Genomic DNA, 26,989 nt, shown 5'->3' with positions numbered 1-26,989 from the left:
TTGAAATCGTACTGGCAACAGAGCGAGTCTTTGAGGTAGACTTTTTTTTTGTATTTCGTTTTATTTTGATGGCATTGCTACGGGTACAGATGCCATTCCAGATATCGGTGTTGTGCAACACGAAAGTGGAGCAGGGTGACGGTACTGGGCTAGTACTTGGCACGTCCATGCTTCCGCTCGGAGCTCAGACGAACCACATCACTACAGGAAAAGAAAGAGAGAGAGAGAGAGGCAGAAAGGATCTGGTTCTTAACAACAAAAAAAAAAAAACATTGTGAAGAATCATTTACCTTTCTGAATATGTCGGTGGATGCTCATGTACGAGCCCGTATCTCCAACGCTTGTCTCTGAACTAGCAGACGATGCCGTGTCCAAGAAATGATCCTCTTTCGCATGAAACCTCGCTCGTGCTGCGACTATATGGGCATAATACGCCGGCGGAACCACGGACACGGATCGAGTGCATCGCGCAAACAGGTAACAAAGCTTGTAGGTCACATCCTGAAGTTCGTCCGGCGAAAACTTGTTGTCGTCCAGAAGTACATAGTAATGTGCAGGGCGGGAGGTACCCAAGAGACCGCTATGGGACTGTAAGTAGAAATCGAATTCGAAGGGATGGACGATCTCGGTATCGATGATGGTGCCGGGATGGCAGTTGCCGAGTCGGTCGCCCTCGGCGCGTTGCATGGGGAAGAAGCGAGTGTGGTGGCGCTTCTGGACAACGACGAAGGTCAGGGTGGGCATGTAGTCCTTGTCAAGGCGGCTGCAGGCGGCACGGATGGCTGCGATCTCGGTTTTGAGAATGTCGGCGAACTGGCCTTCAGAGACGCCGTCGCGGTAGAACAGAATGCGTTCGGGCTTTTTGCCGCAGCTATGAAAAAAGATGTAGAGAAGAAAGGTAGAGATCAGATAGGCAGAGGAAGAGAATAAAACAGTGTGAAGATGGGGAGGGCACGCACAATGACTTACTTCTGGTAAAAGGTCTTGAGAAGCTCGACGGCCATATCGGCGAGATCGGCAATCGTCTCCGTCCTCGCGCTCTGCACGCGGACGGTGGCAGCATAGCGAGCAGCATAACTGTCCATCGAGCCCACAAGCGATGCGATCGATGGTCGAACCGTATCTCCAGCCTGTGGATGCGAGACATCACCGCCGAAGATGATCGTGGGTTTGGCCATGATGAAGGGGATACCCTGGGCCAGATGCGCGTTCATACCGCCCAACTTAACGTTCATCTTGAGACAGACATTCGCACAATATTGCTTCTTGGGTTCACGCATGTGCTTGATCTGCAGACACTGCGAACTCAGGCCCAGGATCGTATCCGTCACCCGCTTGATCTCGGCATACAGCGGCGTGCCAGTGTTGGGCAAGATGCAGACCAGAAGTTGCGGCACTGACTTGACGGCGTTGCCAGCTTGGATCCAGGCGCTCTTGAGGGTACCTTCGATGTTGCTGTGCGGGTTGGCATATGAGATAGGTGGGTCCATGTTGACGATGTTCATACCGGTGTCCATGCAAGTGACGGCAAGTTCTCGCAGGAAGTACTTGATCTGCGCTCGCGGGAAATCGCGCTCGGTAGCAAACGCCACGACACCCCAGGAACCTAGCACGGCGCCCTTGGCGATCTTCTTGTCCTTCATGTTCCAAACACCTTCGCGCGGGGTAACGTTGGCTTCACGCGACGAGTGATGGTAGCGGATGACAGGCGCCTGCAGGATACGGGCCTTGATGGAGACCATCTCGTTCGAGACCTTCATCCCAAAGTCCTGGAGGTACTCATTGTCGTCGTAGTTGAGCAGCCTGATACCCTCCTTGATTCCGTTGGCTCGGATGTGCGGCGCCTGGGACGTGAACTTGATCATATCGGCTGTCTGACGTTCGTCCAGCTTCCGGACGTAGCGCTGGCCCTCGACGACCTTGCAGACCTCCAGAGGAAGCATCGCGCTCTTTCCAACGGTCACGCACGGCAGCATCGGGTAATTGAGGGTCATGTTGTACGTCTGTTTGAAGTAGGTGGCGATATCGATCTCAACTTGGGATGCAGCGCCAGTGCAACCTCGTGCCTCCACGGACATCACGAAGGTGCTTTCGCGGGCAGACTTCTTGGTCAGGCCAAGGATCTTGACGGAGCGCGGAGACCGCTGACGGTGCTCGACCGTGATGCGAAGGCCTTTGATCATCCTCTCGACCTTAATCCAGTTCACTGGTTGGCTGGTGCGGCGAAGGTCGTCTTTTGGATATTGTTAAAGAGAGAAGGGGGAAAAAAAAAGAAAAAAGAAACGCTTTAGCATTGAATAAATTCGATGCAAAAAAACCGAAGGTCATAACAGATCGTACCCGGACTTCGCAGACCAAGGATCTTGACAATGATCTCGAGCAACGAGCCAGATTGATAGAAAGCCGTTGCAGAGGTGTCGACGTTGATCAGCATTCTCCCAAGCCCAGGACGCACCGATTGATAGTATCCTCTCCATGCCTCAAGTGGGCCTGCAAGGGTCTGTCTCGATGCAGGCGTATAAAACGCGCGGCCGACGGTCACATAGAGCATCGAGGGCTTGTGCCGAATGACCTGGTCGAGAGCCATGATCGATGTGAGGATGTTGTTGGTCACTGGAGTTTTGCCTAGCAGAAAGCGATGGAGTTCTTCGAGGTTGATCTGGGCTGCTTTGCGAATCTTGATTTTGAAGATCTGAGGCTGGCGTCTCGAGCCAACATCCTCAGGGAGGGTGACCTTTTTAGTTGCCCAGAAGAAAAAAAAAAGAAAGAAAAGAGAGAAAGAATGAAGGATAGGCAAGTAAATAAGAATGTTAGCATCGTACTTGAAACGCAATGCGTTGTCCATCTGCTGCAGCGCGCGTGTGGAGAAAACAAAATGTAGCAGAAATCTCTCGCTCTTACGTCAAATGTTCGACTGTCGCCGAATGGCAGGGTCCTGGACGCGAACATGTTCTTGCGGCCATCATAGACTGGCTGGACGTCCATAAGATCCGTTTCACGGTATTGGTTCAGGAATTCTGAGTAGATCCTTCGGTTTAGGGCCCGTGGCACGTCCGGGGTCACCGTTACATCGTAGTGGTGGATGACAATGTCAGGAACCTGAGTGACCTCAAAGTGATTCGAACGAACCTGTATCGGCTTGCCAAGTATTCCAAAGCCGGGGCGCTTGGCAAAACCGGTGATCTGCAAGGCCGCCATGGTGTTGTTATATGTTCTTGATGAGCTTTATACGATGTACCGAAAAGAAGTAGCTCGAAATTGATAAGTTTGTGTTTGAAGTGAAATCTGAGAAGAGCGGAAGAGAAAACTGGGTGCAAGAGCGTGTTTATAAGCAGAGAAGGTGATTGCTTGAAAGCTGAGAGCTTACGATATTAGCCTTTCTGTCCATGATAGCACCCTCAATTGTCTCCATTGGTGGTTATCACCAGCGAATATCATCATTGGGAGCAGGGAAGGGAGGGAGGGTACCATCGCAGACTCGATCACCGTTGCGAACACAGCTTTCCAAGCGCGTTGCCATACAGACAAAATCTAGGTCGATCGCCCTCTGTAATTGATGAATTCTTTAAATGAATGTGAGATAGAAGCATTTCACTGGCGCAATCTGATTGGGTGCCATTGCTCACAACCTTGTTTTCCGCAACCCAACCTCCTTGGCTCTTTCTTCCATCGCCTCCATCACCTCCATCCATCCTTCTCTTCTCCTCCACCCAAAACGACACATCCGATCTGCCATGGTAATACTTCAACCACAGTCTCCCGGATATCCTCAACGACTGAGCCAACGACACTGAATATGCGACCACCTTGCGGTGTTCATCAAGACGAAGGCGACTTCCACAGTGTTCTCATCCGCGGATCAACATCTAACCTGGACCTTATTCTGGTTAATCGCTTGCTTAGTCTGACTCTGCTGCTTCCCCAAACCTCGCCGGCGCCTCTCCCCGCGCTGCCGCTGTCAGGTACTTGTCAACTGTCAATTGTCATCGCACACTTTGTTTCGATGGTCGGTTATATCCTAATGCTGAAGATGTTGCACTCTCTATTGCCTTCCGCGCTACATAGGAGACGTACAACTACCTCTAAGGCCCAGACCTCCCGTGCACCTGGCCCCAGCACCTCAGGAATGATGCGCATCTACACCGATGACTCCCCTGGACTCCGTGTGTAAGTCGTGTTTTTTTTTGTTTTTTTTTCAAACGGGCCGGCATTGGATCGTCCAAAGCACTGTTCAGTGGATCAGGCAGGAGTTCTTTCGACTAATGGGTTATTAACGACGCTGTCACCGCATTATTCGATTGTAGTGACCCTGTCGTCGTCCTCGTCTTGTCTCTGGCCTTCATTGCCTCCGTCTTTGCTCTTCACATCTACGGAAAGCTGACCCGTGCTTAATACCGAACGTAATTGCATCTCACCGTTAAAGGATGCCGGCGTTATTCGACCTTTCATTCTCCTTTCTTAAAAATGTACTATTATCAAAATACAACCGTTTTCTGAATAAACCATCAAAAAACATATCTGGGATGCTTGACATCTTTTAAGAAATGATACGATTTATTGTCGAGAGGAGGTTCTTTGAACATGATGGAATACAAAAAAAAAAGTCCGGATTCTACTTGTCAGTTCCGAAGTAGCGGCAGCCGAAATCGCCAAGACCCGGGTCAATGTACAGCTTCTCGTCCAGTCCAGCGTCGATCTCGGCAGTGACGATCTTCATGGCAGGGAAGCTCTTCACGACCGCGTTAATGCCCTCAGGACAAGAGATCAAGTTCAGGAAGAGGATCCTCTCCTCGGCTACTCCATAATCAATCAACGTCTCGATAGCCTTGATAGCCGAACCTCCAGTTGCTGTGAATTGTTGAAGAATAGATCAATACAAAAATGTTAGCAATTGAAAGTTCCTTCTTGAGCCTTTAGAAAGTAAGGTCCATTCGTTGGTATCCTGGTTTCGTAGATCACGGAAAAGCTTACCGAGCATGGGGTCCAACAACAAGCAGTAACGCGAGGCGATATCGGGGGGAAACTTTGCGTAGTACATCTTGGGCAGTGCTGTCTCCTCATCTCTCTGGATCAGAATCTTGCCAATGCGAACACTTCTGCAGACATCGCGGAGACCCTGTTCCACTATTATCATTTGTCCGAAAGAAGAAATAAGATGGTTAAAGCTTTCCGTTGTCCAATTGTTGCGCGAAATGTACGTTCATATGTACAATATACCGCTCGTCTTATATTTTCTTTCCACCTACTTGACTCTCCTGCGCGCATGATCGAAATACCACAGATTCGTCCCTGAAAGTCGATACCATGGAACTCCTTACCTAAAATACATTGGGAATTTTTTTTAGGAGAATAAGAAGCATCAAATGAGTTTCCATACGTCCAGCTTCCGACTTAGCGGTGTGATGTGGTGCGGTTCTTTTTTTTTTTTTTTTTTTCAACTTACCAGTAGGAGTGATGACGGTCTTCTCGACAACAGGCAAGTGGTTCAAGCCTACGTCCATGGATATGCATGTCGCACAGAACGTTCAATCGGTCAGTATCGTCGTCCCACTCACTCGACCATCGTTCCTTTGACCGTCTTTGCTTGACATACCCTCCTCGACCAAGATACGGATGATGCGATCTGAGTAAAAGATGAAATCCGCACGCTGCGTGTTCTTGTCGCGGATAATGGTCGTCAATGCCTTCAGCTGCTGCGTCTGAGGCAAGAGAATCACTTGGGAAGGAGGTTGGAACGTCTAGGATAAAAAAAAAAAAAAAAAAAAAGAACCAGGAGCAACCGTGTGAGTGCTTCTGTCCAGTAGGATATTTTTCTATGTAGTTCCTTAAAGCCCTTGGCTCTTTGACGCAAAAACTACATCGTCCTTGAAGGCCCCTGAATGCCAACGAACGTCCATGGTGGAATCGACTTGGTGGTCAATGAAAGGGCGGTCCAGACATAGTTACTGGCATGCCAAGGGTCCATCGCTTTGCCGCAACAACCTAGAGTCCGAAGGCGCTTTCCATGGTGCTTCTCTTGACTTACCATGGCGAGCTGAATGAAAAAGAGAGTAAAGAAAGGAATTGTTTTTTCTCAGTCCTACTTATCTTGTGACTGAAGTACTTCAGTCCGTGGAAAAAAAAATAACAAAAAAAAATGGGTTCGGGCGGGGAACCATGGAGTTGGCTAGTGGCACGTACAACACGTTCAATTGCGCTAGGCCGCTGTCTACAAGCCCTCCCCTCTCTCAGACAGCGGTACCTCAGGTCAACATTGTTGCTGCACAACTCTTTGTGCTGCAAACGGCCTTCTCCTGGTCCATTCGAATAACACACGGTGTTTACTAAAGCATCTATCGTCTCTCTCATTTTTCTTTTATTTTTTGGGTTTCTATGAGTTTTTATAATGGTAGCAGAAAAAGTCTACATGATAATTATTTACAAGTTGGTGAATAGTGGTGGTTGTTGCACATTAGAGATTGTACAGGTGTAAAATAGACTGAATGAAAAGAAGATAGGGTAAAGAACCGAATGGCAAACCACAGGAGGAAGAATAAGAAAACAGATGCCCCTCGATCTAGATCCTGAACAGATTTTGTTTTGCGCCATAATTCAACAACTGCAACGACGCAAGCGTATCCAAAGCGGAGCAAACTGTCGACCTACACCTACTCACACATGTCGTCCGAAATCTCGCTTCCGTCCTCCAGTTCCCGCATGCGCTGCTGATGCTGAATCATATCGCGGATCTTTTTCAGAAGCATCTCTTCCTCGTAATGCTGAGGCTTAATCGGACGCCGCTGGTAAGGATTGAAGTGCGCAATCACCTGGACCACACCAGGTTCCTTGCCAGGTAGCAATCGTGCTCCATGCGACGTGTGCATCGTCCGATCCTGAATTTCATGGACCGCGCTTGATTCTGTCCGGATAGCGAGTTCCTCGTCGCTGATCGTCACTTCTGGGTGCATTTTGGCCGTATGCGTCTAGAGAATCCCTCCCCCCACGAAAAGAGTTTGGTTAATAGCTGTAAAGATGCGTTGGGTTCGCCGCTGTTGGAACAAGTTCTTGCGGAATGCCTCAGGCGAAACATACCTTCAGGTTCCCCAGTTGACTAAAAGTTTTGCCGCATCCGCGAAGTCGACACATGAATGGCTTGACTTCATCGTGGATGCGCTCGTGCGTCTTCAAGTTGCCAAGCTGCGTGAAGGTCTTGTCGCAGTCGGGATGTGGGCACTTGTAAGGACGTTCGCCAGTGTGCTTTCGTTCATGCGTCTACCAGTGTTGCGAAAAAAAAAAAAAGACATTTGAGTATCATTGAAAAAAGAAAACCTCCACAACCATTCATTCGGAGCAGAAAACTCTTACCTTAAGATTACCGAGTTGCGTGAAAGCTCGATCGCATCCATCGAATCGACAAACCTGTATTCGCCCGCAATGCACGATACCAGCGCGCATAGAACAAAGATACACCCCCCGAACCAAAACCACAATACCCAAACCAAACCACCACAGGGCCAATATCGACGGTAACAAAGCACAAAAGAGATGTGTACAACGCGACACAAAACATTCGCGCAAAGAACCAACGGCCCCAGATTCCGATCAAGGTAGCCAGCAATACAACAAAAAGCACCCAAACAACGCCAAGGAGCAGCAGCGGAGTGAACAATAACACAAGAACAAGTGATCATGACAGCATTTGAGAATAAAGAGAAGAAGCAGCGAGGGAGGGAAAAGAATAAGAGAGAGGATGGACCGTGAGTCGTCAAAATCTTAGTTACGTTCGTCAAACATTTCTTAGGAGGAATCAAAAAAGCAACTTGAGAAAACTGAGGTCGAAGAAGAAAAAGGTAGACAGACAACGTTGGAGGAGATGCGACGATGATATGTATGGGAGGAGGAGAGAGACGAGTCGAGGAGGCGAGAGTGTCGGCTGGATTGGGTGGCGAAATGGTGTGATAATTGGTGATGTGTTGGTCGTTGTCTGTTCTTCTTCTTTGCTTTCTCATGGTTTTTCTCGTCATCACTGCTTTTTCTTTCTGGCGCTCCTAAGGCCTGGATAAATGCTGTGCTCGCGCTGACGTCTGTACCAGCTTTTTCATCACGGCCGATAGATTCGTGTATAAGGTAAAGATGCCAGGACTAGACACCCTGAACGCACGATGAAAAAAATAAAAAAGGCAAAAAATGGAAGAAATTTCGTCCGCAAGTGCAGACAACTGCAACTGTGCTGAGAAGCAAAAGAAGCAAAAAAAGAAAAAAAAAAAAGGAAAAGAAAAAGCAGCCGTCAAGTGGCCAAAAGAAAAAACGAGGAAAGAAAAGAGCTGCCATGTCCGTCAAATATCAGGGGCCTGCCTTTAGTTCTCCACTGGTGATCTTCAACGCAAAAATACCACCATAATCGAACACATTGAGATCACTCGGGGCTGAAGAAGGAACAATGCAAAGTCGAATGATTCCCCATGAATAAAAAAGGTGGCCCTTTCACCTCCTTGGCGAAAGGGATCAAGTCGCGCTTGATTTGACGTCGGGTCAACCATCTTTCGTTTACTCCCATAGCCGTTGCTCCAATTACTTTGACTGTTCCTCTCCAGTTACCCCAAAGACAAGCTAGTGATCCTTCTCCTCAAAGATGTTGATTAGGATACTTCGCAGTCGATCATGTTCATAAGAAAGGCCCCGCTTAATCTCGCGCTCTTTTCAATTCCATCATCATTTCATAGTTCAGCTCGGTCCTGATTGAAACAAGTGAACATGATAGAGGAAAGATAAATGTAGATCTGGAGATAGAAGCAGACTTACATAGGGCCTTGTGCCAGAGTGACACCTACTTTTTAAATAGATAGGATGAGGAATAATGAATGTTTAGACAGCGCATTCAGCAAGGTGTTTGTGTTCGAGGGTAGAGTCGGGGCGTAGGAGTGGCAGAAGACGGGTCCACCCGTCACGCGTTGGATCCAGGGCGTACGATTCGCCAAGGGAGGGAATAATTCCAGCCCGTGGAACAATGGCCGCTGAGTGGACCAACGTGTCGGGAATTTTGTTTGATGGAAGGCAAGAGAACGAAGGACTGCCGTCTCCCCGCCTCAATTTCGCCATTTCGATGCGTCACGCGGGGAGTGCTCTCTTTTGTTGGTAAGTAAGAAGGAAAGTGGGTGGGAGAGGAGCAAGTGTCCCAGCGATGCTGAACGATGCCCAGGGACAATTGATTGGGGGAGTCAGCCAGTAGATGGAGCAATTGCAGGGATATTGAACAAAAAAAATACGTAGGACGAAAAGGGGGAGGAATGCCATTATGGGTGTGGTTTGTCAACCACAACATAGAACAGGCGCCTTACCGTTCGTGGGAGCGCAGATGGGCGACCTGATAGAACTTCTTCTCGCAATTGCCAACGGTGCAGGCGTACTCCTTAGTGCGCTCGCTGTTCGAGTTGGCAGACGAGGACGAGCCCTGGCTGCTGATTGACATCTTGCGCTGACCAAGGCTGCGACGAGAAGAGTCGTTGGGGAGGGTGCTTGGGGTAAGGCCTGAGGATTGGGATTGTAGCGCAGACATGGCCACTGACTCGGGTAGCATCATTGTCGGCAAGTGGTGAAGCGATGGCTCCGCTGAGGGCCTCTTCATGAATACCGTGGGAGACGAGGGAATAGTGGCATCGGGGTCGTCGTCATCCTCCTCAGTCTTGACGTTCACACCTGTTCCGTCAACCAAGGATTGGTCTCGTTCGAGAGTCCCCTCTTCTTCCTCAACGGTAGCCTCCAGTGCCATTACGAGGGCATCCAGGGGAGATGCCGGGGGGTTCGAGGAGCTGAGCAGGGCCTTGACCGACGGCCTGCGTGGACTGAAAGCGGCGGGTGTCTGCTGCTGCATATTGATAAAGAAAGTGGTCGCTGGCGACAGGGAGGGGGATGGGTAGACGTTTGACACTGTGGGGACCGGCGAGTCCTTGAGGGCGGGCTGGTGAAGAGGGCTGGTAGCTGTCATGGTTGCTTGGCTCGTCGAAGGGTGAGGGAGTGAGATGAGAAAGCGCGGGTTGATGAAAGTTGCCTGTTATTGCTATTGCTTGTTGTTTATTTGGTTGGTTGGTGAGTTGGTGTTGTTGGTCGCTGTGGCTGTAGCTGTAGCTGTTTGTTGCGAGATGAGGTTGGGGTGATGGGGGAGGGTGGAAGCGGGATGTGGAAATGGGATGTGTCAGTGTGTGATGGTGCGTGCTTAAGAAGTATGAATAGCATGGGTGGCCATACCCTTCGCGCAAAAAGTCCAGGGGTATGACAGGACCTCGATCGAAACGCGACCTTTTTTCAGAGTCCGAGAAGCAGTGCTCGACATTTTGGGATGATCTCACTCCCGAGGACAGGAGGGACTGCTTGCTCCCTGCTCCGTGCACGTCCAACGGTGCACGTACACGGGGCCTGCTCCCGCTGCTCTGGTCACCGTACATAATTGGAAGAACTTGTCCATGGGAACAATATTCATGTGTCTCACGTGTGAAGTGTCGATGGAGCGATCGGCACTAAGGAAATAGCGGCATTCGTGGGCCCATACACGACACATCCACACATCGAGGAAGCTGTTGCAGTCGATCTCGGCCTCGCCTCTCGTACTCTCGCCGTATAGTTCTCTGCGGCATGCTGACTTCCCTCCGTATGCGTGGCCCCGTCTAGTAACCATAGATGCGACTAAATCGCGCGTGGCCTACAACTGTCTAAGGGAGGTCCCACCCCGTATTCGTTCCCTGTCTCCTGTAATCTCTCAAAAAACGAGATGTTGACTGCAGATTATATGACGACAGCTTTCCCAGCTGTTGCTCTGTCTCCTTTGGCATCTACTGCATCTGTGTTCGTCCCTCGCGAACCACAGTAAGACCCAAAGGTCGCCAGGCAGGTTCATCTGCTGAAAGGTTAACGACCAATTGGGCATCAGATATGCAGCCGAATGTTTTCTCTGATACCTAGGTCTGCCCTTACTTCAGAACTATAAGGGAGTGCCCCCTTTCACTGGCTACCCGCCCCTACCGACTGCCTCCTCTATCTCTACGATCGCCGCTCCCCCCTTCCTCATGCTTTCCTTATTAAATTACATCCTCGAGATCATCCTTTTCCTCATCTTTCCTTTCGCGCTCCTCGCATCCCCAGTGTTCTCTCCTCCACTGACAATCCTAAAACAACAGAAAATAGGCTCTGACTATCGTCCATCACAGACGCGTCCTACTTTACAGCTTCATCTTGAAAAGAACCATCAATCATCCACGCGGCACGCACAGCCTCCATCGACGCCGCTTTTTTTTTTTTTTTTTTTTTTTTTTTTGGAATAAAGAAGAGTGGGCTTGCGACGATCTGATGCCAGCTGTCCTTGAGAGAGGCGACAATGTTGCGCAATGGAATGTCCGTAAGGCACTGGATAGCTTCACACCGCCTTGTCCTTTATACAGTGGATATCTTTTGAAGCTAGGCTCGAATAACCGCTGGCAGTCGCGGTTGTTCACGTTCGATGGTGCAGGTAGGTATCTCTCCGCCTCTTCCCCCCTCTGTTCTCTGTCTTCTTTCTTGTCCCTCTACCACTATTATATGCTGAAAATGCTATGATCGTGTTCCTAACCTATGCCGCACATACCACGCTCCGCGTATTCACATTCGAATCTAATAGTGTTAACCTGCATCGGCAAGAGACCAAGGACGCCTCCTATCATAACTTACGATCCCCATGTGTCATCACCGTTTGTCTCTGCGTCAAAATATCCATTGTTCCATAGTCCGAACATAAAATGGTTCCTCAGGTTGATCTCCATCGCCGACATCCGTCTCATGTCCTCTACGAGGGCCTACCACTGCATTCCTTATGGTGATGCATCACGCTCACTTCTGATACGGACTACGGATGGCACAACATTGACTCTGAGGGCCAAGAAAGATCTAGAGCTTGAGCGCTGGTATTTTATTTTGTCCAAGATGTGGTCCTACCATCAATTGCAGAACCAACAGCCGCCGCGCGAGAACCTACCTGTTAACAATGAACAAGGAATAGAGCAACATAATGGATCACAACAACAACAGCAACAACCTCAATATCAGCAGTATCGTCGGTATATCCCAATCACCAAACCCCATCCTGACCACCTCCAATTTGGAGACCACCACCCCACTACCATGTCCAGTTTGCTACCAGCGCACGAGCAGTCTATCCATCTATTTAACAAGTATCTAGAGCGCCAACAGCACGAGAACGACTCACAGAGATACCAACCCGCGCAACTGCACCCGCCCCGACAGCAGCAACAACAACGCGTTTTGCGCCCATGGCAAAACCAGCATTCAGCACCCTTTAGTGACGTAAAGTCGTGTGCGAGTTTTCTGCAGCATCAGATTCCACCCCCCAAAGTGTCTGCGTTCTTGCCCAAAAATTTGGATTGGTCTCAGTGCTACTACCCCCAGCAGCACGAGGGCAGCGGCAACGATAGCGATTCCGGAGAAGACCTTGAGAACAGCGAGGAGGATATTTGTGTCTTTCTAAAGTCACCTAGCCAGAAATCCGTACCAATTGCATCTCAGACCATCGGCTGGCGAGGAGCAATGGAGCCCGCCAAAGCTGCTGTGGTTGACATGTGGCGCCCGAGTCTTTTGAAAAAAATTAGGTCATGCTCTCCCCATCCAGACAGCTCGGAGAGCCAGATTGTGAAATGGGCTACGAAGTTCAAAATCCTTCCTGGTAAAAGATGTCCCAGTCACGAGCTAGGCTTTGAGCTGACACGGAATAAGGCCCCGGAGCCTGGGAAGGAGGATGACGCATTCAGCTCTATGTCATCTGCCAGTAGCAGCAGCCGCTCAAAATGGCCATCGCTCACGAAACAACTCGACCGACCGCGTCAACTCACTGGGGGCTTTCCAAGAAAATCAACTGCCTTCTATGATCAAAGTCGTCAGCAGCTGAGGATATCGAGCTATACCGACGACAACGTTCCTTTGGGGATGGTAAAGTACAGACACACTGGTCATGGAAGAGGGGAGGTCCCCGTTACTGGACCTGGAATCCAGCATCAGCCGGTTCTACAGAAGCAATCGCATGAAAACCAGGCTGCAGCAAAGGATGGTATTCTTGATCCAGAACACTCGGATGTGGGCCGGTTCTCACGGTGGCAAAAGACACAGCTGCCTTCTGAGGACGACTCTGGCACTAATCAGGAATCGCTACCTTCTGAGGACGGCTCTGGCACTAATCGGGAATCATTCTCAGCTCTGACCATGCAAGGCGCGAGTCGATGCTTGTATCTCGCGCCTCCTAATCGCGACCTATACCTGAGCTCGAACCACCGAGACTGCGAATCACGCACGACCTTGTTCAACAATCGCATCAGTAACGACAGGAACGACAGCCATAGCAATAACTACAGTAGCAAGGTTGACCCAACTCGAAAAAGTCCGTCCACATCGATTGCTGTCAGACCGTCACCACCACCACCACCACCACCGCCACAGCACAACAGCAAGGTTATCCCAACCAGTTCAGGAAGGTGGCCTTCGATTTCCGCGCTGGAGATAGTTATTCTGAAGACCACAGCTGTCACTAGCGCTTGTTCTCTTGCTATGGCAGGATCTGATTGCAGCTGCGAGGAAGCAGGGGCGACGATCCTCAGTTCATCTAGCCTGCGCACCCCACATCGCCTGTCATCCTCGTGTTCAGTCCCCTCGCTAAGTCTTCACGGCTCCAACTTTTCCCATTTTTCAGCCCACAAGCCTAGCTGTGCATTCCCCTCGCAGGCCAATGTGTCTGAGGGCCGGATGACGAGCAGGCAAGCGTCCTTGACCTCGACCAATGCACTATCAAGCCCTCTACCATGCAAGAACGAAGCTATCTCTGCATCTATCCAAGTGCCTGGAAATAGATCGTCGGTACCTCCACGTCTCGTTCCTTCCTATGCTACCCCTCCACCTCCACCGCGGCCTCCGCGGAGGCGGCCCGCTCCTTCTCGACCCTCCAAGAATGCGTATTCTCTAGACAGCAACGAAAGTATAAGACCAATCTTCGCATCGCTGGACTTGAAAGGCAACAAGGAAAGTGAATCGATGTCCACTTTCGATCAGGCATCCTCGCTAGCAAGACTTTCCCATTCGATGTCCGTTCCGTCAAACTCCCAGGGGGCTCAGGGTATAGGCCAGGGCTTGGATCTCGGTCAGGGACGCAACGCGCCGGCTCACGCTTCAGAAGGTGACATGAATGGGTTAACGAGGTTGGGAAGAACAATGCGAGGACAAGATTCAGAGCAAAAGCAGCAGACCAGGCAGGTACACGATCCAACGACAGCAGGTCGTTATATGGGCAGACTCTCATTGCTCCTGTTGACAGCCTCGGATGTTGAAGACGTGGTGGATGCTGACATAGAATCTGTGCTATCGGATGAGAGTTTCTGTTACTTTTAGAAAGAAAGAAAAAAGCGGTTGCAGTGTCAAGGAGCCGAATAAAACTTGTATTCAGCATTCAATCCGTAGTACCTGTCCACGCACCCGTCTCAATTTTTGGCAAAGGAGGCGGAGTCAGTAAGGAATTAGGGGAAACAAGCACGAAAAAGGGAGAAAGCACACAATGCATGTTGGTGCATGGTCGTTAGAGTATGCATTGCTTTCTTTTTTTTTACCTCTCTTTAAAGAAGAGAGCGCTGCGCGGTTCTTAGTTACGAAATCAACTAGCCACCCATCACAGAAAAGCTCAGAGAGGTAAACGAGTGCCTTTAGCGATGAGTCCCTAGGCGACGAACGCGTCTTATGATGGATGCAGGGGGCTCTTGGGCGCAACGAAACTTTATTTCCCCCTGGAACGACTGATTCGATCTTAACCTATGAACCCAATAGAAACTCGTCTCAGTTCGTACAGAGGTCGACGCGGCCGTGGCTCGTGCGTAGATAGCCGAGATGGAGATCAAGCAAGTCAAGAACGAATATATTAAAAGAACCACGAGATCGCGTCCCTGGAGAACAAGCTGGCGAGGGCCGAGAAGGAGCCTTTGAGAGACGATGTAATTGATAAACGCGCAGCGGGACGGACACCCGGTAACAACACATTCCAACAGGATTTGTAACCGTTCCTCAATTGATTGCACGGCAAGTGCTGTCTCCCAGATGCCGGCTAGGGTTTACAGGCAGATTTGCATCCCCATCGCGTTTTATGACCTTTTTGCTAGAGAAATGACGATGGTTACTTCCTCGCTTGGTTATGGTCCTTTCGACGGAGGAAGGAAGGAAGGAAGGAAGGAGGCGCAAGCGCACAGGATACGGCTGCAATTGTTATCGTCATTGTTTACACAAGGATGAGCCATTGGCCCACACAATCCACTGCAGATTATAATTACACGCCATGCACACACACACGCATCGCGTTGTCGTCGTCTTTGTCATCATGGCAGAGGTACAAGTGCGTGCAGTCGGCAGTAGTTATGGGGTCCAACTGCTGTCCACCATCGCCACTCCTCACAAATACCCCCTTCCCCTTCGCCTGCCCCTGCCTCTGCCCCTGCCCCGGATAGTTACTTCTACTGCTGCTTCCTAAGCTCACGATACTCGCCCCCCCCCCCCCCCCCCCTTTTTTTTCCTTCAGACCAGGCCCTCTTTCAAAGTGCTGATCAGCCCCTGAGCCCATCCCATCCGCTTGACCTGCGGTCTGCAGCACATTTCTTCCCCGCACAAACCATTACCTTCTGCTCATCTTTGGTTAGATTGTTAACGCATAGCCCTGCTCCAACAGCTTCATTACCTCATTCTTCTGCCATTTTCCTCCATTCTCCACCACACTCAGGAACAGGTGCTATATCAACACCGGCACCCCACTATTTTTTTTTCCTTTTTCTTAACTAACCAGCTCTTGATCCCATTCCCCGCAATTAGATCTGTTCCTTCATCTTTTCACTCCTTCATTTTTTTTTTCCTTCTCCCTGTGGACACTGCACTGCACCCCGTGGTTGAATTAAACATCGCAAACACCGAAGAGCATCACCGGTTCTGCTCACCGCCCCTGTTTTTTTTTTTGTAGCCCACCCCCTTTTTTCCTTACTATTTCTTTACGACAAACTCCATCCTTTCACTCTTCACCTTTCGCCTTCTCACTACTCACCCACCTACCCTCCGTCTTTGCACATATCCCACCACCCACAATGTCAACAGCACAGGTCATTGCCCCAGCACCGATGGCAGGGAGCCCCAGGAGGGGACTGTCCACGATTAGAACGATCTTCAGCACCAATACCCTGAAACGCCATAGCATCGCGCAGTTCCCCTCAGACCGCGCCTCAGCTACGCCTACGACCCCGTCGTTCGCGTCAAGCATAGTCAAGAGCCCCTCAAGCATGTCTTCGCTCTTTCCCACAAGCAATCCCCGGCGGTCAATGGACAAGGCTGCGGAACGGGATTGGAAGGAGCAGGCCAAGCAGGTCTTCCAGTTGAGCACGATCAATGACCAGGGCAACTTCTTGCCCCCACCACCGCTCGAGAAGGGCATCAAGGAGGACTTGGACGATGTATTGGAGGAAGATTTCTTTGCGACGATCATCAGCACTCCCCCAGAGAAGGTCCGGACTTTCCTGTCGACAGAGTCGACTATCAGCCCCGGCATGTTCTCGTTGCCGTCGAGCAAGATCAAGCGAAACACCATCCCCGCGTTCTCGTCCCCGCCCCCCTCCCCAACTTCGACTGCGCGGCCATACCAGGATGATACTATCGAGCACAACAGCAGCAGCAGCAACAACAACAACAACAACAACAACAATAGCAGTATGAGCGACAACAAAATGAGCACAAGGCCGAGGTCCGAACACACATTTTCAGATGTGGATATTACTACAGCATCTTCACCTTCTATTCCTGCGGATACCATCGCAACACCTGCATCGACCCCGCCTGCCGCCCCCTCCATAGACGCATACTTTGCACCCTCGCCTCCGGGCACGCCACGTCCACGCCAGCTTCGCCCTCAATCAATCTCAAATTCACCAGAGCCACAAGAACATGGGGCGACCCAGGTCAAGAGCAACGACCAGGGCAACAACAGCAACAGCAACAGCAATAACAGTAACAATATCCGGAGCAAGACTCGGGCCCAGCTCTCGTTCCTGACTGGCGCTGCGCGTGACGAAGACATCCTCGCGGACCTGCTCTCGGATTCACTCGAGTCGCTTCTATCGTCGTCCCCGTCTGATCTGATGATGGGATCGGAGGAGAGCTCGGATTTGTCGCCTTCGCCAGAGGTGTCATCATTATCGTCGCCGTCGGTCCAAAAGGAAAAGATCCGAAGACTGAACGCACAAAGGCTTCGAGCGCAAAATAATTTCAGAGGAGAGCTGCGTGTATAGGGCCATGGATGCTTTGTATCCTTGACTATATTTCCACTACAACTGTAGCGCGCGCTACCTTTATGTACAAAGACACACACACACACATACCTTTCCTTATTCTTTTATTCGTATATATCTCTATATCCTATCCTGTCCTATCATATATTCCTATATTACTATATATCCTTAATGAATAGCGCTTTACTATCGGGCAACGGGCTTTTGCTGCAGTAACTAAACATGAATATCATGGGTTCGCGCCCATCCGAGGAGGACGGGTTTACCATTTTGGACTACCATTATTTTATGGGTGCATACATTTGAGTTGACTCAGGCGTCATTTGAGTGGACATTAAAGCCGGTCAACCCATTTGTTTTCACCCATAATATATCCGTTCACTGATTTTCAGCCGTTTAAAGCAATGCTTTATTTCGTTTGAGTGCGTTTGAGCATGTCTTTATCGCACAGAAATGGCTCGCCAACCATTTTAGTGTTTCTTTTTCTTCTTACTCCCTGCCGGCACGAAAGTCTCTTTGCTATTACTGTAGGTAAAGGCAATAGCGATGAAGAAAAAAGAATTTCTTCCGCAGTGGATGTCTCTTTGTGGACCTCATGTTCACTGTGTTCTTATCGTTTATTCTTGTCTTCTCCACGAGGAACCGGGTTTGTCAAATCGCAATCGCTTGCACGCACTGGCCGAGGTGATATTAGTATAGAGACAACGTTCTTGTCCTTTCATAGAATGGTGGCGCTGCGTCCGCCGCCTCTTCTCTGCTGCAGTAAATATGAACCATGCAGCACAACAAACGCACATCGACGCAAACTTTATTGGCAGTGTTCGCTTGGGCTGAGTCGCGTGTGGTAGGTGCGCTATTTGTTTGCACTCCTTTTTTAAGGCTGTTACGAAACCACGCGAACAGAACATTAGCAACCTTCAACAACCTTCAACAACCTTCAACGTGAAATTGGTGGTAACATGTTCGCGACCATGCGCTTTTGTTGTTAAAGGTACACTCATCGCTGGCAAAGGCGATGTTGATTTTAGTTGGGCTCATGGTGAACAGCGTTGAATGACGATTCCTTTTTCTCTGATGAGCCGTGCGCGTTGTTTGCTCACTCCCAGGCACATGCTCACTACCGTCTCGTTCCCCATAGTCCACCCCCCAGTTCCCAGCGGCCATATGAGCCCTCCGTCTCCATAGACCCCTTGCTACCGACTCAGCCACCGACCACGCGGCACATTTTAAGCTCGACTTTGTTTTATCTCTTTCTTTCCTTCTTACGCGTTCCTTCTTCCCCCTTCCTCACCTCCCCCACCTCTACCACACTCTTCCCCACTCTTCCTCACGCGCTCTACGGCAAGTTTCTTTCCAGTTACGTATGATATAAGCTTTTTTTCTTTACTCTTCACCTTCCACTCTCTACTCTCCACCCCATACCTCTTCTCTTCACTGACACAACCTCGCCTTTCGTCCTTTACCCAGTCCCATTCTCCTCCACCCACTCCCACCCTCCTCCTTCCCACTCCCACCTCTTGTGCTCACTCTCGTCAGCAGCCTTCCTCCACACGCACTCTCGCCAGCAACCCTCCTCCACATGCACTCTCGTCAGCAAGCCCACTCCACTACTCCCACTCCACTACTCCCACTCCACTACTCTCTCTCCACCACTCCCTAGATAGAAAATATAGAGGTCCCAGAAGTTTTGACTTCGATCCTGGGACTGTAACCCCTCATCTTTGCGTGCCCTCGGCAATATAGAGGTCCCAGGAGTTTGGACTTCGATCTTGGGACTGTAACCCCTCACCTTTGCGTGCCCTCGGCAATATAGAGGTCCCAGGAGTTTTGACTTCGATCCTGGGACTGCAACCCCCCACTCTTGCGTGCCCTCGGCAATATAGAGGTCCCAGGAGTTTTGACTTCGATCCTGGAACTGTAACCCCTCACTAATTGCGTGCCCTCGGCAACCCATCCCAGGTTTTCAACCTGTGGATTATACCCGCTCCCCAGAGGGTTTATTAACCCTAGTAGTGCATTTGGGCCGGGAGCACCAAATTTCCCCACTCCCCTACTCCCCTCAGGTTATCATCACCTCTGGTCGTGCCTTCGGGCCAAGGAGCTTCGCCTTTTCTTCACGCAAAAACAAAAGAGTTCCTGAGAATGTTTCTGAACCCATTTTTTTATCCACTTGGTCTCTTTGGGCTTTGTGCGGTTTTTTTTCGGAGTACGATGACTTGTAACCTGCCCGTGGTGTACTCTGCACAACCTTAGCAACCAAGGTTGACTGATAGCAAGTTGAGCCGATGGTGCCGATAGGAGGAATAACAGACAATGCAATAAAGAATGGCCCCTTCAAACAATCTATTTGAGTGACTTTATGGTGGCAATGACATACAAACGAGTAAACGAAGGCGCATCTATCTGCATGCTGTGCTAGTAATTTGGATCACGATCTCTTTGCTGCGATCTCCAGGGCAATGCAAAGAAGTCAACTTTATTTGGCAACGCCGGTACGACGGCCTACTTCGACGGGTCCTTGCAAGCCCAACTTGAATACCGCATATCGTCTTATGCATGGAATGGTATAATGCAAGCGCTTCAGCCTAGACGAAAACGCAAACGCGAACTAGCGATATGTCCTTGCCAGCTAAAAAGGAAACCAGCTTTGATCTTGAACACTGGAAGTATCAGGCTAGAGTCGACAACGGACGATGTACAAAGATAATCTCGCGGATGCAGATCAGCATATTTCCTCAAGCAGGGCACATCAAACGATGCAGCCATCGCCTGCTTGTTTACTTAAAGTGCTGCTTTGGCGCCAGCACGCCGGTTAACTATGGTGTCTGGGGCCTTAAAGATTCAGCGCTGCTCGCATTAAACCATCCAGCTCATGTAAAAAACCAGAGGTCAACTTCAATCACGAAGATCAATCGCACACTAGGCGGTTCGAAAGGTTGTATTCCTCAAGCAGGCGTCTTTTTTCTTTTTTATTAGCATAAAGGCTGGCGAGTTGACCGTGCAACTCAGGTCAGCTCATTTTCACCCTTTAGTATCCACTCAAATGACGCCTGAGTCAACTCAAATGGTGCCTGCGCCCAAAAATAAAGACAGCCTGGATCATCCATCCCATTTCTCACTCCTACACTCCCAACTCACTCCCATACTCCATTTATTCGCTTCCATAGGCACCACCAAGCTCAGCATCAGCCTGATCTTCTTCGCCTGGGGTAAGTGTAGCTCTGTTGATGCATGCCTCCTTGAAGTGGCAGAACATGGTGCTGGTACGGTTTGATCCATATCTTCGATGAAGGATAAGGTGCATGTCTCCTCTTTCAATCTCGCTGCTCAATGGCGTATGATCATCGCAGCCGAATAATATTTGTTGCATCCCTTTGCAAAGGACTGTCTCAGCTGCAGATAGTGCAACACTTCGCATGGCTGCATGAGGTGAGAGGTACAGAGATCGAGCAGGGGAGAAAGGCCGTTTGCGCCGTTTGTTTTGAGTGGGCCTTTTATTTTTATTTTTGTGCATACGCCTTGCTGACCCGAGTTGCCCGGTCAACTCAAATGTATACACCCTTATTTTATACATGCTGCGCGTAATGAACAGGGCAGAGTCCCCCCTCTATTTGAGAGATCAGCCAAACCAATCCCCAGCGAAAGGTATATGTTTATCTTGGTATAGCCTGTACTCCAGTGTGCTTGAATTGGGGAAATAGAAAATAATAAACGTTCGATCGCGACTGGCAGTGGAGGTGGTGGAGATGGTCACGGCAGAGTTTACTATTTACTGAGGGGCCACCAAGTTTTCGCGCTGATGTCCCAGACGACAAACGGACGGGAGAAGGGGATAAGTTCATATCGTTTTGAAGAGAGGGACGCATCCTCGGGCACTTTACTTGATATCCACCGTATGAATCGTACATACGCATAGACTAGACTGGCATCTATAGCAGAACAAACAGGAATGTTTTATATATTTCAAACAAGCATTCTACACAAAGCATCGCCATCGAGCGACCCCACCATAAACATATAAAGCTCGTCGCCTTTTTTCACTTTTTCCTTTCTCACTCTGTGCCATTATCGTGCTCGAGAGGTGATTGACCAGGCCTGGGGAAGAAAGTCAATAGATCGACGCCCGTCCCGCCTGCAAGGCCACTATTCCGCCGTCTCGCAGCAATTGACTGTGCCACAGTATTGCTAGGACTGTGTCGATGTCCGTAAAGCCCTCCCTGTGCAAGGTCTTGGTTCCCGCTCGGTGGAGGTGTCCTGATCCCCAACGGTGCTGCTGATGATCCCTCAAGACCCTGCTGTGGACCCTGCGGGGTGTGTGGCAAGGCGCCGGTAGCGACCAGTGGTGGTTTTTCCTTTACAACTGATGCCGCTTCCCATGTTGTGTTCTCCGGATTCTCTCTCAATACCTCTGTCGTCCTGTCCGCGGCCGTGTTGATATCGCTCCGGAAGCCAGGTGCGGACTGTTGAGGCGGTGCCGAAAGAGACGAAGGCTCCATGGGCTCATGAAGACCGCTCGAGGGTCTCGTCAATCGGTTCGACCCCAGCGATGACTCCTTGATCCCCTTCTTGACCAGAAACGGATTCCCGTCATCCGTATGGTCATTCTCATCTGTCGCGACCACGACCGTGGCACCCGAGGGTGATCTGTCCGGCGAAGGAGTCGATGCCGCGGTCTGGAACTTGACCAGCGGGGAACTCGTCATTGGAGAATACGACGCCATAAGGCCGATACCAGCTCCGGCTCCGGCTCCGACTCCGGCTCCTGAACTTGCTGGCCCTGTCACTGGTGAGGCACCCGTCGTTGCTGATGATGGGGACTTCAGGTTCAAAAACAACGGCTCTCCAAACATGGCCTGCTGTTGAACCGTTGGCGACGGTGATGGCGAGGCGTGTCTGCTGCCAACATTTAAAGTTCGTGGTGGCGGACGCGTCGGACTCGACGCTAGTAACAGAATCGTCCGTGCCGCCTGCGTATCCGAAGGACCTCCCTCTCCCTCCTCCTCCTCCTCTGCTTCTCCATCCTCTTCCTGCTTATCCTGGCTGCGCATAGTCGGGCTAGAAGTCATAACTGGTGATGCCGGAGTTGAATATGTCGTTGACATGGGCCGATCTCTTCCAGGTGTCGCGTCTCGAAATAAGGGTCCCGCAGTCCCGAACCCACCTAACCCCGGTATCTGCAACTGCTGCTGCTGAGGCATATACGCATATGCGTGCTTGGGTCGTGGAGAGGTTGAGGGTGAAGGCGACGAGGTCGCGATCTCCATCAGAGACTTCGCGGGTAAGAAGAGTTCCGAGTCCTTAAACTGAGAGAACGATGGGCGGGTTCGATAAATCCTTGGTGGCGGATTCATATCCACCTCTTCCATGTCCTCGACGTCATCTTCTTCCTCCTCGTTTTCGGCTTCGTCTGCGCCACTAATGTCTCTGAACTTCTGTTGAACAAGGACAGAATGCCCTTCGTAGTCCGGATACTCTTTCCGGGTCCGTTTGCGTTCACTTTGACGAAGCCCACTTCGACTTCCTGGTCTGCTGCTGCTCGTGATGATGGTGCTGCGACTAGAAGGGGAGCGCGTGCGCTTGTAGCCAGGATGGGACGCCGAGGAGAGGCCTGGGACTGTTGTTTCGAGGAGGGATTCGACCTCTTGGAGGGTGTATTTGGACCAGCCGCGACGGATCTTGAGGACCGCGTATTCGAGTCGCGTACGGAGTCGTCGCGATACCTTTGTAAGAGAAAGCAGTCCAGAATGAAATCATGGTCATTCTCATTGAGCATTGAAGCGCGTTTGTCAACCCAAGGAAAAGCAGGAGGAGGAGGGAATACCTTGAGGATCTTGCCGCGCTGAATGACATGTGCAATCATCTGTTCCTTACTTCTTTGGCGTTGTTGCTGTGCTGTCGCTGTCGCTGTCGCGGTCGAGTCCAGGGTGTGTGTAGCGAGCGTGTCATTTGACACCCCCGCCGCGCTCTGGGCCGTGTTCAGAGTGCCTTCAATGGGTCCCTGTGGCGGCAATTGGTCCAGTAGCGGTAAAGAGAACACAGCAATAGTATCTGTAGTGGAGTCGCCACCTCCTGTGGTTGCGTTGGTGTGGGGGAGGGCGTTGCTGGCAGAGGAGTTCAACACGGCATGGTCATTGAATGATGCTGCAGGTGCGACATGGACATGAGGGGAGCCCATGGCGAGAACAGGACCTTCAGTAGTGCTGGTACTCGGAAAAACAGCCACAAGTTCAGGATTGGACTTGATATCGAGCGGGTTGTGGGTCGTTGGGGTCATATTCATGAACGAAAAAACCGAGTGCAGTGCGCTTAGTTTGGATGGGAAGTGGTGGTCTAGAGTCTATCAGAGGTCTCTATTGACGTTTAGTGGTATCCAGTGATGTTTAACACTGTCTATGAAGCAAAGTCGGGTTGTTCGAAGCGGATAATTGAAGAGGACGAGGAAGAAGAACGAAGGAAGCGAGTGGGGAAGAAAGGGATATATATTCAAATATCAGCCAGCATACAAAATCCTTCATCCCTCAATGATGTGCACGGCCCATTGCTGAACAAAGACATCACTCCCCCCTTCGCCCAACCTGAGCACCGAGGAGATGGTAACGCCACCATCCTTGTGCACCATGGATGTATACCAGCATTTTTGCCGGGGATAGTCCCTATCGGCATGCATCCCGAGGGTGCTTCTTCGGTTCACATCTCAGTCTGTCCTCTTCTGCCGACCCAACGACGGTTATGGCGGTTCAACGTTGTCTTTTCTTTTTTATTTACAAAGGCGTGTTCGTATTGTTGCTCTCCTCGAAAGACTCTGTCTCCCCTGTTGGTGACTATTCAGCTCTTTAGCAATTGGCCTCGGCTCTCGTCGTCGTTTATGCGGTCTTTCCAACAACGGGATAGCGCTTCTCGAAGAACACGACCCAGTCATTCAGCGTCTTGAGCTAGTTGGACAGGTTTATCAATTGAAATAGAGAGAGAACGCGTTAACGACCGAAGAAATGCTTAGAAAACAGCATAATCTGCTTTATCCTTGCTTCCTGTGCCAAAATTGAGATTACCTCCGTTTCGTTCAAGTCGCTGTAGTCGGCAATGCAGTCTTCGGGCTTCAGAGAGCTCTTTCCGAGAGCCTAGGGATTACGATAGCAATAGACGCGTGTAAAAGAAAAGAAACCGCTGTGTCAACAGAGCATCCTGTAGATGCGCCTTCTTCATTCCACATCAATTGAGTACGACCACATTGTGCGTACCTTCGAGGCGTCCTTTCCGGCAAAGCAGTGGTAGCCAGCTCCGGGGCCATACATTTCCTTCTTGGAGGAGACGTCAAAGACAGCACCCTTGATGGCGACATAGATGGGAGCGTCGGCGTTGGTGCCGTCGTGCTTTGCGAGTTCCTCGGCGGTGAAGATGCGGGACATGGTGAGGATCTGCTGCGGTTGATGTTGAGGGGAATGAGTGAATCGAGTGGAGAGAAGAGAAAGAGAAGAGAGAGAGATGGAGGAGGGGAAAGTATGAAAAGTAGGCTAGGTTCAGGGCACGGAAATGTACATCCCATGTCCATGTGCAAGTCCGAGCCAATTTGCTCCAATTGCTCATCCAAAAGTGACAAAAGCCACTCCACGCGCCGGGGCTGCATCAAAGGGCGCGTGCTACTGGCGGCCCTCTTGTTTCTTTCTTCTTTACTACTTCCCTGCTTATCAACCAGATATCACACCCACGCAACCATGACCAGCTCACGCTCCACTGACAGCAAACTTCTCAATAACAAGGCCGCAACAAGCATCAACCAGACCAATGCCCTATGTGGGATTATCCATCCAGCCAAGAAAGCCCTGCAAGTAACGGTGGAGTGTGAGGACCTGCAAGTGAGGCTGCAGTGTGATGGCCTGCAAGTGAAGGTGGAGTATGAGGCATGGACGGATGAAGAGGATGACGATGAGGCGGATATCGATAGCGATGAGGACGAAGATACTGATGAGGACGAAGATATTGATGAAGACGAAGATACGGATGAGGGTACGGACGGGAATGAATATACGGACCTCGATAGCGAAGAAGATGACGAAGAAGAGAATGAAAGCACAGTAACATCAATCTCACAACCTGCGATTGACTTTAAGACCGAAGCTCCCGAGCTTGCTCAGTGGGACCACTTTCATGCCCCGGTCGCACAAAAACTTCTTTCCCGCATCCCTTTCGAGGTTTGGGAGATGATCCTCAGTCACGTTCCACCCTGTCGTCTTGCACGGCTTCTTCCTGTCTCCAAGGGTTGGAAATCAATGATCGAGAACCTCATACTCTGGAAGGACATCGCCACCAACTGCCACATCGGCGACTCTGCTTTTCCAGCATCCAACCACATGCAGCCTGTCCTTGGCCACATGGTCGTCATCTGTGACCTGTGTCTTCAAAGGAGCTACCAATTCGGGAGTGATATCCCACTTCCTGTTCGGAGACCAGATCTGCTGGGCCTGACCTGGATGTGCAAAAACTGTCGCCGATGGTACAGGGCCGCACACCCCGAGGTGATGTCCGACCTCACAAGAGCATCGCAGGATTTGGACGTATACGAGCAAGGGCCATGCGTGAAAGTGACCCGGGCACAAACCTACAGACGTTCACACTGGCAGCCCGAGCGATTGGATGACTTGAATGATTTTGACGGCTATGGCGAGAATGACGAGGACTACGAGGATGATGAGGCCTACGAAGATGATGAGGACTACGAGGGCGATGAGAACTACGAAGACTACGAGGACTACGGGGACTACGAAGATTCCAAAGACTACGGCAGCGAGGTCTTGGATTCGGACCAGGAGCACTACTACCAGCCGGGCGAATGGCGTCCGACTTGGAGGAACCGTGGTGCGGACGAATATAGTTGGTTGAATCAGGTCCTTTGTCGGGGTCGAGAACGTATGCTTAGAACTATGCTCGCCATCTACGGACTGGAAATCCGTCCAGGTTCTCGTCTCTGCACAGATTTCATTGAGGGTACGCCTTACGACCCCGATAAGATCGTAAAGACGATGCGGGAATTGACTTGGTACTTCAAGCACACTAATTATCCGCGACACAACAGGTTTGGACAGGAGAAGGCCAAGATAAGGGCGATCGCCGCCTGGTGTGAGGAATTCGAGAGCATGGAAGGGCTTGATAGCATACCAGAATACAAGGCTCACAAAAACGCGCCTCCAGAACCGTTATGGCCAATGGTCGACCTCGCGTTCGGTGTGCTTACGAAGTATTGGGAAAAGCAATATCGCATAGAGGAGGCTCATGCAGAGTTTGGGGCTCAGGTAGCAGAGGCAATGATCATGACAGAGGACAGCTCTGACGAGGACGACGAGGATGAAGAGGACGACGACGACGATGATGACGAGGACAATGACTCGCAATTGGAGACCGAGGACGATGGCTCGCAGCGGGAGACTGAGGACGACTCTGATGAAACAGGCTCGGGAGCTGAGGACCCGTATGATGACTTGGACCCGAACCCGGGCACGAAGTGGGATGACTGGGATGACGACGAGGACGAGGAGGTGTATTCGTCGGAGGAGTATGAAAGCGGCGAGCCCAGTGCGTGGGAACTGATGTCGCAGGCGGTTCGGGATAAGATGCGCAGGGCACTAACGCGCAACTTTGACTTCACGATCGACTGTGCGGTCGAGGCGACCGATGGCCAGTAG

General features: G+C 50.6%; 10 protein-coding genes across 10 annotated transcripts; 3 read left to right on the top strand and 7 right to left on the bottom strand.

The window, feature by feature from the left end:
- Positions 1-42: 42 nt before the first annotated feature.
- On the bottom strand, positions 43-3,198 carry BC939DRAFT_486196 (Piwi domain-containing protein; the record flags this gene model as incomplete). The annotated part of the gene is made up of 5 exons (XM_051559326.1): positions 43-201; positions 291-871; positions 970-2,233; positions 2,341-2,734; positions 2,902-3,198. The coding sequence occupies 5 exons, from the start codon at positions 3,196-3,198 to the stop codon at positions 185-187; spliced, it is 2,553 nt and encodes an 850-aa protein (XP_051415743.1). The 3' UTR covers positions 43-184.
- A 447-nt stretch (positions 3,199-3,645) lies between these two features.
- Positions 3,646-4,517, top strand: BC939DRAFT_441421 (transport protein Sec61 beta subunit). Its single transcript, XM_051554224.1, has 4 exons — positions 3,646-3,737; positions 3,904-3,962; positions 4,066-4,167; positions 4,305-4,517. The coding sequence occupies exons 1-4, from the start codon at positions 3,735-3,737 to the stop codon at positions 4,390-4,392; spliced, it is 252 nt and encodes an 83-aa protein (XP_051415742.1). The 5' UTR covers positions 3,646-3,734; the 3' UTR covers positions 4,393-4,517.
- Positions 4,518-4,535: 18 nt separating this feature from the next.
- On the bottom strand, positions 4,536-6,110 carry BC939DRAFT_441417 (uracil phosphoribosyltransferase-domain-containing protein). Its single transcript, XM_051554223.1, has 6 exons — positions 6,026-6,110; positions 5,594-5,738; positions 5,444-5,491; positions 5,247-5,318; positions 4,972-5,124; positions 4,536-4,848 (listed from the first exon to the last, which is right to left on the bottom strand). Exons 1-6 carry the CDS (start codon positions 6,026-6,028, stop codon positions 4,613-4,615), a joined length of 657 nt encoding a protein of 218 aa, XP_051415741.1. The 5' UTR covers positions 6,029-6,110; the 3' UTR covers positions 4,536-4,612.
- A 222-nt stretch (positions 6,111-6,332) lies between these two features.
- Positions 6,333-10,190, bottom strand: BC939DRAFT_441414 (uncharacterized protein). The gene is made up of 5 exons (XM_051554222.1): positions 9,318-10,190; positions 8,782-8,806; positions 7,345-7,398; positions 7,072-7,251; positions 6,333-6,962 (listed from the first exon to the last, which is right to left on the bottom strand). The coding sequence occupies exons 1-5, from the start codon at positions 9,962-9,964 to the stop codon at positions 6,648-6,650; spliced, it is 1,221 nt and encodes a 406-aa protein (XP_051415740.1). The 5' UTR covers positions 9,965-10,190; the 3' UTR covers positions 6,333-6,647.
- Positions 10,191-11,319: 1,129 nt separating this feature from the next.
- BC939DRAFT_526150 (uncharacterized protein) lies at positions 11,320-14,412 on the top strand (the record flags this gene model as incomplete). Its single annotated transcript, XM_051561352.1, has 2 exons — positions 11,320-11,479; positions 11,627-14,412. The coding sequence occupies 2 exons, from the start codon at positions 11,320-11,322 to the stop codon at positions 14,392-14,394; spliced, it is 2,928 nt and encodes a 975-aa protein (XP_051415739.1). The 3' UTR covers positions 14,395-14,412.
- Positions 14,413-15,973: 1,561 nt separating this feature from the next.
- On the bottom strand, positions 15,974-17,073 carry BC939DRAFT_441407 (uncharacterized protein). The gene has a single exon (XM_051554221.1). The coding sequence runs from the start codon at positions 16,874-16,876 to the stop codon at positions 16,046-16,048; it is 831 nt and encodes a 276-aa protein (XP_051415738.1). The 5' UTR covers positions 16,877-17,073; the 3' UTR covers positions 15,974-16,045.
- Positions 17,074-18,650: 1,577 nt separating this feature from the next.
- BC939DRAFT_441403 (uncharacterized protein) lies at positions 18,651-18,992 on the bottom strand (the record flags this gene model as incomplete). The annotated part of the gene is made up of 3 exons (XM_051554220.1): positions 18,651-18,797; positions 18,818-18,923; positions 18,952-18,992. Coding segments are annotated over 2 exons (156 nt in total), but the record flags the coding sequence as incomplete, so codon positions are not given.
- A 2,133-nt stretch (positions 18,993-21,125) lies between these two features.
- BC939DRAFT_14560 (uncharacterized protein) lies at positions 21,126-23,125 on the bottom strand. Its single transcript, XM_051550184.1, has one exon. The coding sequence runs from the start codon at positions 22,676-22,678 to the stop codon at positions 21,365-21,367; it is 1,314 nt and encodes a 437-aa protein (XP_051415736.1). The 5' UTR covers positions 22,679-23,125; the 3' UTR covers positions 21,126-21,364.
- Positions 23,126-24,045: 920 nt separating this feature from the next.
- On the bottom strand, positions 24,046-24,836 carry BC939DRAFT_441398 (cytochrome b5-like heme/steroid binding domain-containing protein). The gene is made up of 3 exons (XM_051554219.1): positions 24,551-24,836; positions 24,362-24,430; positions 24,046-24,244 (listed from the first exon to the last, which is right to left on the bottom strand). The coding sequence occupies exons 1-3, from the start codon at positions 24,716-24,718 to the stop codon at positions 24,176-24,178; spliced, it is 306 nt and encodes a 101-aa protein (XP_051415735.1). The 5' UTR covers positions 24,719-24,836; the 3' UTR covers positions 24,046-24,175.
- Positions 24,837-25,024: 188 nt separating this feature from the next.
- On the top strand, positions 25,025-26,989 carry BC939DRAFT_474200 (uncharacterized protein; the record flags this gene model as incomplete). The annotated part of the gene is made up of 1 exon (XM_051558404.1): positions 25,025-26,989. The coding sequence occupies one exon, from the start codon at positions 25,025-25,027 to the stop codon at positions 26,987-26,989; it is 1,965 nt and encodes a 654-aa protein (XP_051415734.1).

Source organism: Gamsiella multidivaricata, assembly GCF_025024155.1.
Source record: "Gamsiella multidivaricata strain RSA 2152 chromosome Unknown BC939scaffold_10, whole genome shotgun sequence".
In the NCBI taxonomy this organism is placed as follows: Eukaryota; Fungi; Mortierellomycota; class Mortierellomycetes; order Mortierellales; family Mortierellaceae; genus Gamsiella; species Gamsiella multidivaricata.
This window is presented reverse-complemented; position numbering and strand designations above follow the sequence as displayed.

Excerpts from the sequence above, each read along its gene's own strand:
- BC939DRAFT_441421 (XM_051554224.1), top strand. Across the intron at positions 3,963-4,065 it reads CCCCGCGCTGCCGCTGTCAG|GAGACGTACAACTACCTCTA; the intron begins GTACTTGTCAAC and ends CGCGCTACATAG. Across the intron at positions 4,168-4,304 it reads GACTCCCCTGGACTCCGTGT|TGACCCTGTCGTCGTCCTCG; the intron begins GTAAGTCGTGTT and ends ATTCGATTGTAG.
- BC939DRAFT_441417 (XM_051554223.1), bottom strand. Across the intron at positions 5,319-5,443 it reads GACCGTCATCACTCCTACTG|GTAAGGAGTTCCATGGTATC; the intron begins GTAAGTTGAAAA and ends AATGTATTTTAG. Across the intron at positions 5,125-5,246 it reads CATGCGCGCAGGAGAGTCAA|TGGAACAGGGTCTCCGCGAT; the intron begins GTAGGTGGAAAG and ends AAATGATAATAG.
- BC939DRAFT_441414 (XM_051554222.1), bottom strand. The coding sequence starts at position 9,964 with ATGACAGCTACCAGCCCTCTTCACCAGCCCGCCCTCAAGGACTCGCCG. Across the intron at positions 8,807-9,317 it reads CATCTGCGCTCCCACGAACG|GTGTCACTCTGGCACAAGGC; the intron begins GTAAGGCGCCTG and ends TTTAAAAAGTAG. Across the intron at positions 7,399-8,781 it reads ACTCTGGCACAAGGCCCTAT|GTTTGTCGATTCGATGGATG; the intron begins GTAAGTCTGCTT and ends GGGCGAATACAG.
- BC939DRAFT_441407 (XM_051554221.1), bottom strand. The coding sequence starts at position 16,876 with ATGGAGGGGGCGGCAGGCGGGGTCGATGCAGGTGTTGCGATGGTATCC.
- BC939DRAFT_14560 (XM_051550184.1), bottom strand. The coding sequence starts at position 22,678 with ATGGAAGAGGTGGATATGAATCCGCCACCAAGGATTTATCGAACCCGC.
- BC939DRAFT_441398 (XM_051554219.1), bottom strand. The coding sequence starts at position 24,718 with ATGTCCCGCATCTTCACCGCCGAGGAACTCGCAAAGCACGACGGCACC. Across the intron at positions 24,431-24,550 it reads CCGGAAAGGACGCCTCGAAG|GCTCTCGGAAAGAGCTCTCT; the intron begins GTACGCACAATG and ends CGTAATCCCTAG. Across the intron at positions 24,245-24,361 it reads GCGACTTGAACGAAACGGAG|CTCAAGACGCTGAATGACTG; the intron begins GTAATCTCAATT and ends CTGTCCAACTAG.